Genomic DNA, 19,232 nt, shown 5'->3' with positions numbered 1-19,232 from the left:
GAAAGACTTCTTAGAAGCAGGATAGCAAACCACTTGGACTCCCAACATTTGCACAATCCAGGGCAACATGGGTTCAGAGCAGGTCGCTCATGCCTTTCGTAACTACTGAATCCTATGATATGGTCTTGGATGCACTGGAAAGCCAACAGAATGCAGATGTAGTATGCACAGATTTTGCAAAAGCCTTGAACATGTGCGATCATGGTGTAATAACACACAAAATGCGTGCTAAAGGGATAACTGGCAAAGTGGGCAGATGGATCTTCAGCTTTCTAACCAATCGAACACAAAGAGTAGTGGTAAACAGAGTTAAGTCGGAAGCTACCATAGTGAAGAGCTCTGTTCCACAAGGCACAGTACTGGCACCTATCCTGTTCCTCATCCTCATATCAGACACAGAGATGTAAACCATAACACCGTATCAGTCTATGCAGACGATACTAGGATCTGCATGAGTGTCATCCATTGAGGACAGGGCAAATCTCCAAGAATTTATAAACCAAATTTTCTAATGGGCAACGGTGAACAATATGATGTTCAATGAAGACAAATTCCAACTACTCTGTTATGGGAAACTGGAGGAAATAATAGCTAGAACTGAGTATACTACAAACTCTAATCATACAATAGAGCGGAGAAGTAATGTGAAGGACCTGGGAGTGGTTATGTCTGAGGATCTCACCTTCAAGGATCAAAGCACTGCCACTATCACATCTGCAAGGAAAGTGATAGGATGAATAATAAGAACATTCAAGACAAGATGCCAAGCCAATGATGATCCTTTTTAAATCACCTGTTCTCTCTAGGCTGGAATACTGCTGTACATTAATATCTCCATTCAAGGCAGGTGAAATTGCAGATCTAGAGATTGTACAGAGAACCTTTATTGCACATATAAGTTCCATTAAACAACTACTGGGAACGCTTGGAAGCGCTTAACTTGTACTCACTGGAGCGTAGGCGAGATATACATCATAATCTACACCTGGAAAATCCTAGAAGGACTGGTCCCTAATCTGCACACAGAAATCACTCCCTACGAAAGCAAAAGACTTGGCAGGCTATGCAACATACCCCCAGTGAAAAGTAGGGGGGCCATTGGTACACTAAAAGAATACACAATAAGTGTCCGGTGCCCAAGACTGTTCAACAGCCTCCCACCAGCCATAAGGGGAATTACCAACAGACCCCTGGTTGTCTTCAAGAGGGAGCTGGACAGATGCCGAAAGTCAGTGCCAGATCAGCCGGGCTGTGGTTCGTACGTTAGACTACGTGCGGCCAGCAGTAATAGCCTAGTTGATTAGGCTTTGATCCACCTGGAGGCCTGGTCATGGACCATGCCGCGGGGCGTTGATTTCCGAAATATCCTCCAGGTAGACTCCAGGTAGGTACATTTACTGAAATACATTCACTACCTTAACATCCTACAGTATCAAGATCTTTGAAAGAGTTTTAAGATGCAAGATTACCAATCACATGGAATCGCATCAGTTGCACAACCCAGGTCAGCATGGGCTCAGAAGTGGTCGCTCGTGCCTTTCGCAACTGCTGGACGATTACGACATGGTCTTCGATGCTCTTGAAGGACAAAATGCAGATATAGCTTACATTGACTTCTCAAAAGTCTATGTTAAGTGCGACCATGGGATAATTGCACACAAAATGCGTGCAAAACGAATACCCGAGAAGGTGAGCAGATGGATTTTAAATTTCCTAACAAATAGAACACATTAAAATGGTATAAAATACCGACAGGTTGTTAGGTAAGTTACATATGCAACACTTAGGTTTCGAAATAAAGATACCTAAGTGTTGCATATGTGTCTTACCTAACAAATAGAACACAAGGCACGGTACTCGCCCCCCTTTGCTTCCTTACTCTCATATCTGACAATGACAAGAACGTAAGTCATAGCACAGTATCATCCTTTGTAGACAATGCTAGAATTTGTATGAAAGTGGCATCCATAGAAGAGACAGGGAACCTCCAAGCTGATATAAACTAAGTCTTCCAGTGGGCCACTGACAGCAATATGATGCTCAGTGAGAATAAATTTGTTACTATATTGTACCCAGTCTACCCATGAAACAGTAACGTAATAATATTGACAACGTACACCAGCTAGGAAAATTCATAAATAGCTTATATAACCCTGAACAAGAATTCATTCAGGGTAATATACACAGCAAAAGTAAAACTAAACCTTAAATACTGCTCTAATCCTGGATTACTAGGATGAACTGCTGGCAGTCCATCGTAGGCAGCCTGTAACGTACCAGTAACAGGCGGCTGTGACAGCGGCCTTCCTGGCAAAGAAACATACAACACCTAAGGATCTTTACTGTGGAGACGATTAGCCAACCATTAGCTTCATCAGTCCAATATCGACAGTAATACTGGAGATGGTGGAAGACGTAAGAAAAATAAGGCACTGGTTGGCCAGACGTATCCACAATAAAGATACCTAAGTGTAGCTCATGTCTCAGTCATCCACTTGCCAGTTTTCCATGCCATTAATATACAATATTTCTTGGTAAAGCTTGGATAAGCAGGCCGTTGTGTGTGTGATTTGTGAGGATGCTGGCAGAGTTGAGATTATCTGCCTACGACATTGTTAATAATCAAAACAGTAAGTGATATGCGTTGATAAGGCGGCAGATTGTTGAGATAAGATGAGGCCGCTGTACTCTTTTGTTGACCAGAGTGCCAGTATAGTGTCGGGAGTGCCAAGGGTGTTGCTTGCTGCCGCTTCTGTGTATATGTGTACTCATCGAGTACCCTGTGTCTTTCTTTACATGTATGTATGTGAATTCTTGTATGTTTGTGTATATATCTGTACCCACAGAGTTGTTGGTGCGGAGGGAGAGGGGTGTTGAGTCTAAACTCCTGGTCCCTGTGTTTCTATATACATGTATGCCTGTAAGTTGTAGTGTCTGTTTGTGTATACATGTGTACTCACCTGCTTGTAGGTCCAAGGGTCAGGTCTTAGCTCTTGGCCCTGTGTTTATGTATTTGTTTGTATGTTTCTTGTGTGTGTGTGTGATCTTAATATCATGAAATATGAAGAAACTGTGACAGAAAAAATACTGTAGATACACTCGCGTACTTTACCGAAGTTGAAAGTGCACTTCTGCCTGTTAGACTTTTACTGCACTAAACAATTTTTTAGTTTTGAAAAAAAAAATTTTTTAATCAAGAAGGAGAAAATGAGTGTGACTGTGATCAGGGTGGCACGCGTGCACAAGATTCAGGCCTACTCTGTGATAAGCTTTAGCTGTGATAAGCTTAGGCTGTGGTAATTGTTATCGTGTTTATGAAGAGCTCCTTTGTAGTGGCGACCATGTCCCGAGAACTTTATTACATTACAACATGGACCGTTATCAGGACAAGTGTATATTATATGTGTGAGGGTCTAGGGGCAGTGAGACAGCAGTGATCATACAGTTGAGCTGGTGTCAGCAGGGCACGAACAGTGCAGCAAGACGACAGTAAACATGGAAAGGAGGGGTTGGCTGCCGCGACAACTCTCCTTCATAAACAGAAGATGGAGTGTGTCTGCCGTAGATTCCAGTCCAGCAGAGGTAAGTGAAAGACGCGTGGCTTGCTCGTGGCACATAATACATGCACCTTCTCTCAGCGTATATATGCTGAGAAATTAAGTTTAAGAATACTTGTCTGGTGGTGAAATGGTGACACGCAGCCTTAATGACCCTCGTATTGTCGAGTCTTTAAACTGTATTAGCGCTTGCTGACGGCACTTGCCAAGATAATTAGGAACTAGGATTAAGAGTGTCTTTTTGACGTTAATAAAGGGATGGCAAGGTTTTTGTTTCCTGGTACTTAGGAAGACTGAGAAGGGAACTGAACACATCAGAAGGAAGGAGGGTGGCAATGACCTGTGTACTCACCTAATTGTACTCACCTAATTGTGGTTGCAGGGGTCGAGACTCAGCTCCTGGTCCCGCCTCTTCACCGACCGCTACTAGGTCCTCTCTCCCCCTGCTCCATGAGCTTTATCATACCTCGTCTTAAAACTATGTATAGTCCCTGCCTTCGCTACATCGCTTGCCAGACTATTCCACTTCCTAACTACTCTGACTGAAGAAATACTTCCTAACATCCCTTTGACTCATCTGAGTCTTCAGCTTCCAATTGTGACCCCTTGTTTCTGTGTCCCATCTCTGGAACATCCTGTCTCTGTCCACCTTGTCTATTCCACGCAGTATTGTGCATGTCGTTATCATGTCTCCCCTAACCCTCCTGTCCTCCAGTGTTGTCAGACCGATTTCCCTTAACCTTTCTTCATAGGACATTTCCCTTAGCTCTGGAACTAGCCTTGTTGCAAACCTTTGCACTTTCTCTAATTTCTTGACGTGTTTGACCAGGTGTGGGTTCCAAACTGGTGTTGCGTGCTCCAGTATGGGCCTGACGTACACAGTGTATAAAGTCTTGAACGATTCCTTACTGAGGTACCGGAACGCTATTCTCAGGTTTGCTAAGCGCCCATATGCTGCAGCAGTTATCTGGTTAATGTGTGCTTCTGGCGATGTACTCGGTATTATACTCACTCCTAGGTCTTTCTCCTTGAGTGAGGTTTGCAGCCTTTGGCCACCTAGCCTATACTCTGTCTGCAGTCTTTTTTGCCCTCCTCCGATCTTCATGACTTTGCATGTGGCGGGGTTAAATTCTAGGAGCCAGTTTCTGGACCACACATCCAGCCTGTCCAGGTCTGTAGACCTGTCTGGTCCGCGTCTGATTTAATTCTCCTCATTAACTTCACGTCATCTGCAAACAGGGACACTTCTGAGTCTATCCCTTCCGTCATGTTCACATATACCAAGAATAGCACTGGTCCCAGGACTGAGCCCTGTGGGACCCCGCTCGTCACTGGCGCCCACTGTGATACCTTATCACGGACCATGACTCGCTGTTGCCTCCCTGTTAGGTATTCTCTGATCCATTGCAGTGCCCTTCCTGTTATACGTGCCTGTTCCTCTAGCTTCTGTACTAATCTCTTGTGAGGAACTGTGTCGAAGGCCTTCTTGCAGTCCAAGAAAATGCAATCAACCCACCCCTCCCTCTCATTTCTTACTTCAGTTACCTTGTCGTAAAACTCTAGTAGGTTTGTGACACAGGATTTGCTTTCCATGAATGCGTGCTGGCTGTCATTTATAATCTTGTTCAGCTCCAAGTGCTCCACCACTCTCCTCCTGATAATCTTTTCCAAGACTTTGCATACTATATATGTCAGTGACACTGGTCTATAATTTAGTGCTTCATTTCTGTTTCCCTTCTTAAAGATGGGGGCTAAATTTGCCTTCTTCCATACTTCAGGTAGTTGCCCAGTTTCAAGGGAAGTGTTGAAGATTTTGGTTAGTGGCACACGTAGTGTCCCTGCTCCCTCTCTAAGGACCCACGGAGAGATGTCCGGTCCCACCGCCTTTGAGGTATCAAGGTCACTTAGCTTCTCCACCTCCTCATCAGTTGTGTGTAATTCATCCAACACTTGTTGGTATATCCCTTGTTGCTGTACGCCACTGTTTTGTCTTCCCGTTGTCCCTTCAGCCTCCACTGTAAATACTTCCTGAAATCTCATGTTGAGCTCCTCACATACCTCCTGGTCGTTTCTTGTGAGCTCCCCACCTTCTTTCCTCAGCGTGATTACCTGGTCCTTGACTGTTGTCTTCCTCCTGATGTGGATGTAGAGTAGTTTCAGGTCAGACTTGACTTTCGATGCTATGTCATTCATACTGCCGCTGCGCCTCCGTTCTTATCTGTGCATACTCGTTTCTGGCTCGTCGACTAATCTCTTTATTCTCCCGAGTCCTTTGCCTTCTGTACTTTTTCCATTCTCTAGAGCACTTAATTTTTGCCTCCCTGCACCTTCGGGTAAACCAAGGGCTTGTTCTGCCCTTCCCATTATTTCTGTTACCCTTGGGAACAAACCTTTCCTCTGCCTCCTTGCATTTTGTTGTTACAAAGTCCATCATTTCGTTTACTGATTTTCCTACCAACTTCTGTTCCCACTGAACCTCCTGCAGGAAGGTCCTCATTCTTGTGTAGTCCCCCCCCCCCTGTGTGTACTCGCTTATTTGTATTTTCAGAGGTCGATCTCTGATCCTGAACTCGTCTCCCCACTGCACGCTACTAGTAGGGTTCACGCTCTCTTGGCTGCGTGATCCCTATCATACCTATTCTTAAAGCTTTGTGTGAATTTTGCCTCTACCACTTCCCTGTCTAGGTCATTGCACTTCCTGACGACTCTAAGACTAAAGTATTTCCTGACATCCCTTTGGTTTATCCGCGTTTTTAGCTTCCAGTTGTGACTTCGTGTACCTGAGACCCGCTTCTTAAAACACTCGCCCTCTCCACACTGTCTGTTCCTCTCGGTATTTTGTTTGTCATCATGCAACCTTTGGTACTTCTGTCCTCTAGTGTCACCAGGTTGAGGTCCTATAGTCTTTCCTCATAGTTCATAACCTTCAGCTCAGGGACTAGTCTCGCAGCAAACCTCTGCACTTTTTCAAACTTCTTGATATGTTTTTCAAGATGCGGGTTCCATACTGGCGCTGTATACTCCATGATGGGCCTGACATAATGTCGTGTATAAGATCGTGAATGCCTCCTTGTTGATTTTCCTGAAAGCCACCTTTAAATTTACCTGTCTTGCGTGTGCTGCGGCCCTTATCAGGTTGATGTGTGCCTCAGACGAAATACTCGGTACTGTGCTCACTCCGAGGTTCTTTCAGGGAGATTTGCAGCCTTTGCCTTTCCCCGAGCCTAAACTCTGTTTCCGCTCTTCTTTACTCTTCCCCTATTTTCATAACTTTGCATTTGCTGGGCTTAAATTCTGATAACAATTTAGACCAATCTTACAGCTTGTTTAGATCCATATGTAGTCTTTTCCCGGCTTGTTTCTGTTTGTATTCTCCTCATTAGTTTTACGTCGTATGCGAAGAGGGACACCTCTGACTCGATTTTTTTTGTCATGTCGTTCACATACATAAGAAATAGTATTGTCACACTCGCCCATCCCACTCTTGCGGTGTTTTTCCTGTTATTCCTGCCTCTTTGCCTGGAGAGGGTTTCAGGGGTCAACGCCCCCGCGGCCCAGTCTGAGACCAGGCCTCGTGGTGGAATCAGAGTCTGATCAGCCAGGCTGTTACTGCGGGCACACGCAAACTGACGTACGAACCACAGCCCGGCTGGTCAGGCACTGACTTGAGGTGCCTGTCCAGTGCCTTGAAGACAGCCAGGGGTCTGTTGGTAACCCCTGATACTTATTGTGTTGTCTCTCAGTGTACTTGTGGCGGCCCCGCTTATTATTGGGGGAATGATGCATCTCCTGCCGAGTCTTTTGCTTTCATAGGGAGTGATTTTCGTGTGCAAGTTTGATACTAATCCTTCTAGGATTTTCCAAGTGTATATTATCATGTATCTCTCTCGCCTGCATTCCAGGGAATACAAATCAAGGGACTTCAACTGTTCCCAGTAATTTAGGTGCTTTATCGTACTTACATGTGCCGTGAAAGTTCTTTGTACACTCTCCAGGTCAGCAATGTCGCCAGCTTTGAAGGGGGCAGTTAGTGTATAGCAGTATTCCAACCTAGAGAGAAAAAGCAATTTGAAGAGAATCATCATGGGCTTGGCGTTCCTAGTTTTGAAGGTTCTCATTATCCATCCTATCATTTTTCTAGCAGATGCGGTAGATACATTGCTGTGGTCTTTGAACGTGAGATCCTCTGATGTTATCACTCCCAGGTCCTTCACATTACTTTTTCGTTTTATTGTATGGTTAGACTTTGTTGTATACCTTGATAAAGTTTTAATTTCCTCAAATTTTCCATATCCGAGTAGTTGAAAATTCTCTTCACTAAACTTCATATTGTTTTGAGTGGCCTATTTGAAGATTTGGTTGATGTCCGCCTGGAGTCTCGCGGTGTCTTCGAAGGAGGACACTGTCATGGCAATTCGGGTGTCATCCGCAAAGGAAGACACTGAGCTGTGGCTTGTTTCTCTGTCTTTGTCAGATACGAGGATGAGGAATAAGATGGGAGCGAGTACTGTGCCTTGTGAAACAGAGCTTTTCACCGTAACTGCCTCAGACTTTACTCTGTTTACTATTACTCTTTGTGTTCTGTTTGTTAGGAAGTTATAGATCCATTTACCAACTTTTCCTCTTATTCCTTTATCACACATTTTGTCTGCTATTACACCATGGTCACACTTGTCGAAGGCTTTTGCAAAGTCTGTGTATACTACATCTGCATTTTGTTTATCCTCTACAGCATCCAGAACCTTGTCATAGTGGTCCAGTAGCTGGGATAGGCAGGAGCGACCTGCCCTAAACCCGTGTTGCCCTGGGTTGTGTAACTGATGGGTATCTAGGTGGTTGGCGATCTTCCTTCTTAGAACCCTTCAGAGACTTTTATGATATGGGATGTTAGTGCTATCGGTCTGTAGTTCTTTGCAACTGCTGTACTGCCACCTTTGTAGAGTGGGGCTATGTCTGTTGTTTTTAGTGAGTGTGGGATGGCTCCTGTGTCCATGCTCCCTCTCCATAGAATGCTGCAAGCGTGTGACAGGAGCTTCTTGTAGTTCTTAAGCTTTTTGTTCCCCAGTTTCTTGTGAGGTACCTTGTCGAACGCTTTTTTAGCCCAGAACTAGACAGTACATCCATCTCTTTCCCTCCCTCTCACCCTCTGCTCGAGGGTGAAAGGGCTCTTGGATAGATTTTTTGTGTGTGTGAAGATTCAGTCCTTGTTTTCCGTCTAGAGAGAATACCTTGGTAGACGGTGCAAAAAAAAAAAAATGCATTTCAACACCCTCCCATCATATGCAAGGAAGGTTACCAACATACGTCATGTTTCATGGGGGAACTTGATAAATTCGTCTCAAGTGTTTTTATCAGTCAAGTTGTGATGCCTTTGTCGGACTGTATGCCGTAAACTGTAACACCTGACCTGGACATCATCCAGGAAGTTAGATTTCAGCCGCGGGGACAATCTCCGGAACCATCACCAGGTAAACACCAGGTACATAACACTTCGTGTAGACATCTTTACAGACGAGGTAAGTTTAGCGTCATGGACCAACATGAAGCGTTTACGCGCGTCACTGTCAAGAGATGGACAGACAATGAAAGTGACGCGCCATCCTCGGGGTTAAGTAATGCCTGGGTGCAGGCGTTTGTCTGAATGTCTGTCACTACACTTTTTACTTGGTGGTAAACCCGTGTGGTTTATTCCGGACAAGGGCTTGCAGAGGCTCGATTATCCATCTGATAAGAACAAGATGCAGATGCTAATCTCGCAGCCAGGGTCCCCCCCCCCTCCCCTGTAACTTCAGAATCCTGATGTATCGTCCCATTGAGTATCTAGTATTACTTTTGCCTGAGTGTGTTACTACAGTGTTCAGATGTATCCTTGCAGTGAGTGGCATGGAAGGCCTCTAAACAATGCTTCCATGGTGCACACGGAAGGATTCTTGATTATAGTGACAATCAGCCTTGTCTGTTTAGGAGTGACGGCACGGTGTGTGCGCGCTTGTCCAGCTGTGTTAGAGGGAGGGAGACACGACCTTGCCAGGCCGAGTGTGACAACTAGAAGCCTCACTTTTGTGTGATGACCTCAACTATGGGACCTTCCTCATGATGAATGAATTGCCCTCAATGCCTGTCACCACCACCACCACCACACCTTCGTCACCACCACTTCAACACCGTCACCTCATGTATTAATTCAGCCAATCTAAATTACTGGGAACGTGTAAAGTCCCAATGGAAATAAGTCACTCTGTCTGACTTTTTTGGGTTATCCCAGGTTCTCTACACATATGCTGCTATGTATGATAATTCTGTAACTGCATTTGTGTATACCTGAATAAACTTACTTACCTGTACGTCTTGGAACGCAGGCGAGAAAGATGCATTGTAATTTACACCTTGAAAATCCTAGATGGATTGATTCCAATTCTTCAAGCATAAATCACCACCTACAAAAGAAAGAAGCTCGGCAGAAGGTGTAAAATATCTCCAATAAAAAACAAGGATGGTATGATTACACTAATAGATAACACAGTTAAGTGTAAGGGGCCCAAGACTTCTCAACAGATTCCCACCATACATAAGGGGGATTACTAACAGATCCTTGGCTGTCTGCTTGATAAGTTAATCAAGTCAGTTCCTGACCAGCCGAACAGTAGTTTGTGCATTGGACTGTGTATAGCCAGCAGTGACAGCCTTCTTGATCAAGTCTTGACTTACCAAGAGGCCTGGTTTGGGACCGGGCTGCAGGGGCGTTGACCCCTGAAAACATCCTTTAAATATGATGTAACCACCTTTACTATCACCACACCGTCACCACCACACCGTCACCACCACACCGTCACCACCACACCGTCACTTCCACACCGTCACTTCCACACCGTCACCACCACACCGCCACTTCCACACCTTCACCACACCGTCACTTCCACACCTTCACCACACCGCCACTTCCACACCTTCACCACACCGTCACCTCTACACTATTATTACCACACCATCACCTCCACACCGTCATCACTACTGCGTCATCACCACACCGTCACCATCACACCGTCACCACCACACCATCACCACACCGTCACCATCACACCGTCACCACCACACCACCACACCGTCACCTCCACACCGTCACCTCCACACCGTCATCACCACACCGTCACCTCCACACCGTCATCACCACACCGTCACCTCCACGCCGTCATCACTACTCCGTCATCACCACACCGTCACCTCCACACTGTCGCCACCACACTGTCATCACCACACCGTCATCACCACACCATCACTTCCACACCGGCACCACCACACCATCACCACACCATCACTTCCACACCGTCATCACCACACCATCACTTCCACACCGGCACCACCACACCATCACCACACCGTCATCACCACACCATCACTTCCACACCATCATCACCACACCGTCACCCCCACACCATCACCACACCGTCACCTCCACACCGTCATCACCACACCACTTCCACACCGTCACCACCACACCGTCACCATCACACCGTCACCACCACACCATTATCACCACACCGTCATCACCACACCGTCACCACCACACCGTCATCACCACACTGTCACCTCTCCACCGTCATCACCACACCGTCACCTCCACACCGTCACCACACCGTCACCTTCACACCGTCAACACCACACCGCCACCTCCACACCATCATCACTACTCCGTCATCACCACACCGTCACCTCCACACCGTCATTACTCCGTCATCACCACATCGTCACCTCCACACCGTCACCTCCACACAGTCATTACTCCGTCATCACCACATCATCACCACACTGTCACCTCCACACCGTCATCACGCCGTCACCTCCACACCGTCATCACTACAACGTCATCGCCACACCGTCACCTCCACACAGTCACCTCTACACAGTCATCACGACACCGTCACCTCCACACTGTCATCACTACAACGTCATCACCACACCGTCACCTCCACACCATCACCTCCACACCGCCATCACTACAACGTCATCACCACACCGTCACCTCCACACTGTCATCACTACAACGTCATCACCACACCGTCACCTCCACACCGCCATCACTACAACGTCACCACCACACCGTCACCTCAGCACCATCATCACTACAACGTCACCACACCGTCACCTCCACATCGTCATCACTACAACGTAATCACCACAACGTCATCACAACGTCATCACCATGCCGTCACCTCCACACCGTCATCACTACAACGTCATCACCACACCGTCACATTCACACCCTCACCTCCACACAGTCGTCATCACCACACCGTCACCTCCACACTGTCATCACCACACCGTCACCTCCACACTGTCATCACCACACCCTCACCTCCACACAGTCATCACCACACCGTTACCTCCACACTGTCATCACCACCGCACCGTCACCTTCACACCGTCACCTTCACACCGTCACCTTCACACCGTCACCTTCACACCGTCACCTTCACACCGTCACCTTCACACCGTCACCTTCACACCGTCACCTTCACACCGTCACCTCCACACAGTCACCACACCGTCACCTCCACACAGTCATCACCACACCGTCACCTCCACACAGTCATCACCACACCGTCACCTCCACACAGTCATCACCACACCGTCACCTCCACACAGTCATCACCACACCGTCACCTCCACACTGTCATCACCACACCGTCACCTCCACACTGGCATCACCACACAGTCACCTCCACAATCATCACGACACCTTCACCGCTCTTGCCCCCACGACCACCAACCTATCATTTGTATTTTCCTTTTACGGATAACAATACTGTGTGTGTGACCTCTACTCCAAGGCAGCATGAAGCCACAGAGGGCGAGCCCTGCAGGGGGTCGCCCACTATTCTTCTGAAGGAGATGGAACAATGGCTTCGTCACTCGGCTTTATCAATGAAAGTCACCCAGACAATCATTCCTTAGTTCACCAGTCTTTCCTGTGGTTTAATCCAAGTATGTGTTACCACAGCCAGCGAGTGTATATACTAGGCTGTTACCATAGCCAGCGAATGTATATACCAGGTTGTTACCACAGCCAGCGAGTGTATATGCTAGGCTGTTACCGTAGCCAGCGAGTGTATATACCAGGTTGTTACCGCAGACAGCGAGTGTATATACCAGGTTGTTACCGTAGCCAGCGAGTGTATATACCAGGTTGTTACCGCAGACAGCAAATGTATATACCAGGTTACCACAGCCAGCGAGTGTATATACCAGGTTGTTACCGCAGTCAGCGAGTGTATATACCAGGTTGTTACCACAGTCAGCGAGTGTATATATCAGGTTGTTACCACAGTCAGCGAGTGTATATATCAGGTTGTTACCACAGTCAGCGAGTGTATATATCAGGTTGTTACCACAGCGTGTGTGTATATATCAGGTTGTTACCACAATCAGCGAGTGTATATATCAGGTTGTTACCACAGCGAGTGTATATATCAGGTTGTTACCACAGTCAGCGAGTGTATATATCAGGTTGTTACCACAGCCAGCGAGTGTATATTCCAGGTTGTCACCGCAGTCAGCGAGTGTATATTCACAAATAACCTGCACATAAAAGAGAGAAGCTTACGACGACGTTTCGGTCCGACTTGGACCATTGACAAAGTCACACTAACCAGAGGTGGAGCAGGACGGCTATATATAGGCAGGAAGAGGTGGTGGTAGTAGTTGTAGTAATAGTAGTAGTACAAGAGTTGTATATAATACCGACAAGATGAAATTGTTACCACAGTCAGCGAGTGTATATATCAGGTTGTTACCACAGCCAGCGAGTGCATATACCAGGTTGTCACCGCAGTCAGCGAGTGTTCCGCAGGTCAGTCTCGTCAGAACAAGCATATGTAGCTCGTACGGTATCGCTGTTGTTGACTCCGAATTTTTAAATTTTCAGAATTTTAGAATATTCTGACTGGTGGGTGTTTATAAGTGTTCTGATGCTTGCTGACTGGTGAGTGTTTATAAGTGTTCTGATGCTTGCTGACTGGTGAGTGTTTATAAGTGTTCTGATGCTTGCTGACTGGTGGGTGTTTATAAGTGTTCTGATGCTTGCTGACTGGTGAGTGTTTATAAGTGTTCTGATGCTTGCTGACTGGTGTTTCACAAAGTTATGGAAATGTCTCCCACGCTACAAAACAAATACTGCTGAGATAATCTGTGGGGCTTAAGTCACCCTATCTATTGTTGTATCCCTCGCCATGATTCATATCTGTTATTGTATTCCTCGCCATGATTCATATCTAGTGTTGTATCCCTCGCAGTGATTCATATCTGTTGAATAGACTAATGCAGTGGTCAGAGAAGTGGCAGATGCAGTTTAATATAAACAAATGCAAAGTTCTAAATGTTGGACAGGAAAATAACCATGCCACATATAAACTAAATAATGTACATCTTAATATTTCCGTTTGCGAAAAGGATTTAGGAGTTATCTTTAGCAGTAATCTGAAACCAAGACAACAGTGCATAAATGTTCGCAATAAAATTAATGGAATCATTGACTTCATATCAAGAAGTATAAATAATAGAAGTCCTCAGGTTGTTCTTCAACTCTATATATCCTTGGTTAGGCCTCATTTAGATTATGCTGCACAGTTTTGGTCACCGTATTACAGAATGAATATAAATGCTCTGGAAAACGTACAAAGGAGGATGACAAAGTTGATCCCATGCGTCAGAAATCTTCCCTATGATGATAGACTGAGGCCCTGAATCTGCGTTCTCTAGAAAGACGTAGAATTAGGGGGGATGTGATTGAGGTGTATAAGTGGAAAAAAGGAATAAATAAAGGGGATGTAAATAGCGTGCTAAAATTATTTAGCCAAGACAGGACTCGCAGCAATGGCTTTAAGTTGAAAAAAATTCAGATTCAGGAAGGATATAGGAAAGCACTGGTTTGGTAATAGAGTTGTGGATGAGTGGAACAAACTCCCAAGTACAGTTATAGAGGCTAAAACGTTGTGTAGTTTTAAAATAGGTTAGGTCAATGCATGAGTGGGTGTGAGTTGGACCTAACTCGCTTGTGTTACTAGGTCAGATGCCATGCTCCTTCCGTAAGTGTATGGGACCTGACCTGACTAGGTTAGGGCATTGGCTTAAGCTGGTAGGAGACTTGGACCTGCCTCGCATGGGTCAATAGGCCTGTTGCAGTGTTCCTTCTTTCTTATGTTCTTATTCCTCGCTATGATTCATACCTGTTGTATGCCTCGATGTGATTCATACCTGTTGTATACCTCGCTATGATTCATATCTGCTATATGCCTCGCTGTGATTCGTATCTTTTTTTGTATCTCACACCAGGGAGTAGAAAAACTCTCAGAATTCATCTAAGGCGATAGGGTGTTTTTGGTGTGTATTCCAGCCATAACACAGCGTCCTCCGTACCTCACCTCACGAGAGACACTTCTCTTTTATACTTGGAAATAGCAGTAACCTGACTGTAATTTAATGACTACTCCCAGCAAGGCCTGGTCATGGAGTGGGCCGCGGAGGCGTTGACCTCCGGAACACCCTTCAGGCATACTCCAGGAACACGATCCAGGTATACTGGAACGCCCTCCAGGCGTACACCAGGAACTCCCCCCATGTATACTCCAGGAACACGATCCAGGTATACTGGAACACCCTCCAGGCGTAAACCAGGAACTCCCCCCATGTATACTCCAGGAACATGATCCAGGTATACTGGAACACTCTCCAGGCGTAAACCAGGAACTCCCCCCATGTATACTCCAGAACACCCTCCAGGTATACTGGAACACCCTCCAGGCATACTCCAGGAACACCCTCCCGGTATACTCATGGAACATCCTCCAGATATATACCCTCCGGGTATACGCCTGGAACATCCTCCGGGTATAGATAGCCTTGATACAGACTGTAAGGCACTTGTTATTTCCGGGTACTTTCTTTCAGTATTTCTAGTATTTTTGGGTATGGCTCCGGGAATGCTTCATGCATTCCTAGAAATGATTCCAGTGTTCCAGGCAGGAGTTCCAGTGGTCTAGGTAATGATTCTAGTGTGTTAGATGCTACAGTGCTGTAGATAATGGTTAAAATATTCTAGATAATTCCAGTATCCTAGGTAATAGGTGGGAATTCTTCCTGACGTCTCTCTTCTTGTCATGAAATAAAAGCATCTTTTGTGTAGTGTTTGTCACAGTCCACCTGGTTACTTCCCCTCCCCTATTTTCCCCCCTCCTCCCTTCAACATGTGGTCCCCTCTTCATATAACAGTCACCCCCTTCATATTACAGTCCCCCCTTCATATAACATTCCCCCTTCATATAACATTCCCCCTTCATATAACATTCCCCCTTCATGTAAGAGCCCTCCTTCATATAACATTCCCCCTTCATATAACAGCCCTCCTTCATATAACATTCCCCCTTCATACAAGTCCCCCTTCATATAACAGCCCCCCTTCATGTAATGTAGGGGTTCGAAAGGAGATAACGAGGTCTGAAGATATATACACTTGTTGGATGGTAACAATATATTGTCAGACTGTGAGAAAGGGGAGCCCAACCTGCCGTGTGTTGCCTGGTAGACCTATGCGTGGACTGAGGAAGTTACAGAGGTACTCACGTACACATGCGCATCACGTGACGTCACACAGTCACTAGGCCTAGTAAGGGATCGTCTATATAAAACATATGGATGGTACTATGATAGTCAGATTAGCTATACAGCACATGCAGGGGATCAGCAACTATGCTGATAATAACAGTCCCCCCTTCATATAACAGTCCCCCCTTCATATAACAGTCCCCCTTCATATAACAGTCCCCCTTCATATAACAGCCCCCCTTCATATAACAGCCCCCTTCATATAACAGTCCCCTTCATATAACAGTCCCCCCTTCATATAATAGTCCTCCTTCATATAACAGTTCCCTTCATATAACAGTCCCCTTCATATAACATTCCTCCTTCATATAAAATTCCTCCTTCATATAAAATGCCTCCTTCATATAACATTCCTCCTTCATATAACATTCCTCATTCATATAACAGTCCCCTTTCATATAACATTCCCCTTTCATATAACATTCCCCTTCATACAACAGTCCCCTTCATACAACAGTCCCCTTCATACAACAGTCCCCTTCATACAACAGTCCCCTTCATATAACAGTCCCCTTCATATAACAGTCCCCCTTCATATGACAGTCCCCCTTCATATAACAGTCCCCCTTCATATGACAGTCCCCCTTCATATAACAGTCCCCCTTCATATAACAGTCCCCCTTCATATAACAGTCCCCCTTCATATAGTCTCCCTTCATATAACAGCCCCCTTCATATAACATTCCCCCTTCATATAACAGTCCCCCTTCATATAACAGTCCCCCTTCATATAACAGTCCCCTTCATGTAACAGTTCCCCTTCATATAACATTCCTCCTTCAAATAACATTCCCCCTTCATATAACAGTCCCCCTTCATATAACATTCCCTTCATATAAGTCCCCCTTCGTATAACATTCCCTTCATATAACAGTTCCCTTCATATAACATTCCCTTCATATAACATTCCCTTCATATAACAGTCCCTCCTTCATATAAGTCCCCCTTCATATAACATTCCCTTCATATAACAGTCCCCCTTCATATAGCAGTCCCTCCTTCATATAACAGTCCCTCTTCATATAACAGTCCCCCATCATATAACAGTCCCCATCATATAACAGTCCCTCCATCATATAACAGTCCCTCCATCATATAACAGTCCCCATCATATAACAGTCCCTCCTTCATATAACAGTCCCCCTTCATATAGCAGTCCCTCCTTCATATAACAGTCCCCCTTCATATAAGTCCCCCTTCATATAACAGTCCCTTCATATAACAGTCCCTCTTCATATAACAGTCCCTCCTTCATATAACAGTCCCCCTTCATATAACAGTCCCCCTTCATATAACAGTCCCTTCGTATAACAGTCCCTTCGTATGACAGTCCCTTCATATAACATTCCCTTCATATAACAGTCCCTTCATATAACATTCCCCCTTCATATACCATTCCCCCTTCATATAACATTCCCCCTTCATATAACAGTCCCCCTTCATATAACAGTCCCTCCTTCATATAACAGTCCCCCTTCATATAACATTCCCTTCATATAACAGTCCCCCTTCATATAGCATTCGTTTCAGCGCGCTGAAAATTTCCAGCCAAGACAGGACTCGCAGCAATGGTTTCAATTTGGAAAAATTCAGATTCAGAAAGGATATAGGAAAGTACTGGTTTGGTAATAGAGTTGTGGATGAGTGGAACAAACTCCCGAGTACAGTTATTCAGGCTAAAACGTTGTGTGGTTTTAAAAAAAGGTTAGATAAATACATGAGTGGGTGTAGGTGGGTGTGAGTTGGACCTGACTAGCTTGTGCTGCTGGGTCTGGTGCAGTGCTCCACCCTTGAGTGGAGGTGACCAGACTGGGTGGGTCATTGGGCTAATCCGAGGGGGGGTGACATGGACCTGCTCCGCATGGGTCAGTAGGCCTGTTGCAGTGTTCCTTCTTTTTATATGTTCTTATGCTGAAATTAAGACACATGTGCAACATCTGGGTATCTTTATTGTAGACGTTTCGCCATCCAGGTTGAAGGACTGATTACCTCATCTTCTGTACATAGTTCTACTGTCTTCAAGTTATGTCCTGGAATTTGTATTGATAAAGCCACTGGATGGCGAAACGTCTACAATAAAGATACACAGATGTTGCACACGTGTCTTAATTTCATCTTGTCGGTATTGTATACCTGTCTTGTACAACATGTTCTTATGTTCTTAATTAAATCCTTGTATCAGACCAGTCTTGTCTCTTTCCTCCTTCCCTCCATTTTGTCCCCCTTCCCTCCACTTTGTCCCCCTTCCCTCCACTTTGTCCACCTTCCCTCCACTTTGTCCCCCTTCCCTCCCCTTTGTCCTCCTTCCCTCCACTTTGTCCTCCTTCCCTCCACTTTGTCCCCCTTCCCTCCACTTTGTCCTCCTTCCCTCAACTTTGTCCTCCTTCCCTCCACTTTGTCCCCCTTCCCTCCACTTTGTCCCCCTTCCCTCCACTTTGTCCCCCTTCCCTCCACTTTTTCTCCTTCCCTCCACTTTGTCCTCCTTCCCTCCACTTTGTCCTTCTTCCCTCCACTTTGTCCCCCTTCCCTCCACTTTGTCCCCCTTCCCTCCACTTTGTCTTTCTTCCCTCCACTTTGTCTTTCTTCCCTCCACTTTGTCTTTCTTCCCTCCACTTTTTCTCCTTCCCTCCACTTTTTCTCCTTCCCTCCACTTTGTTCCCCTTCCCTCCACTTTGTCCCTCTTCCCTCCACTTTGTCCCTCTTCCCTCCACTTTTTCTCCTTCCCTGTACTTTTCCCCTTCCATCCTCCACACTTTTCACTCCACTTTTCCCTCCACTCACTCCTCCGTCCTTTTCTTTTCATAGAAATGATAAAAAATGACGAAAAATGGGTCATTCGTTCAGTAGGGGCCCGGTGGGAGCCCCGGTGGGTTGCCCGTTTGGTGCCCCGGTGGCAGCCCCGGTGGGTTCCCTGGTGGGTTGCCCCTGTGAGTTACCGGTGGGGGCCCCTGTGAGTTACCGGTGGGGGCCCCTGTGAGTTACCGGTGGGGGCCCCTGTGAGTTACCGGTGGGGGCCCC

The 19,232-nt window shown here is 46.0% G+C and overlaps 1 protein-coding gene across 4 annotated transcripts in view; it reads left to right on the top strand.

The window, feature by feature from the left end:
• The window catches only part of LOC128689133 (uncharacterized), a 724,351-nt gene that overhangs the window by 497,194 nt on the left and 207,925 nt on the right, over positions 1-19,232 (top strand). The window contains exon 1 of one of the 4 annotated variants that reach the window (XM_053777264.2): positions 2,732-3,582. The exons of the other annotated variants lie outside the window; for them this stretch is intronic. Within the exon in view, the coding sequence (XP_053633239.1) occupies positions 3,496-3,582 (87 nt within the window). The 5' untranslated portion in view covers positions 2,732-3,495. Of the gene's footprint in view, positions 1-2,731; positions 3,583-19,232 lie in introns of those variants that run through there. 4 annotated transcript variants of the gene reach the window in all.

The sequence above is a fragment of the Cherax quadricarinatus genome, chromosome 21, assembly GCF_038502225.1.
Source record: "Cherax quadricarinatus isolate ZL_2023a chromosome 21, ASM3850222v1, whole genome shotgun sequence".
NCBI classification, from domain to species: Eukaryota; Metazoa; Arthropoda; class Malacostraca; order Decapoda; family Parastacidae; genus Cherax; species Cherax quadricarinatus.
Note: the sequence above shows the minus strand (reverse complement) of the source record. Positions and strands in the feature narration are given on the sequence as shown.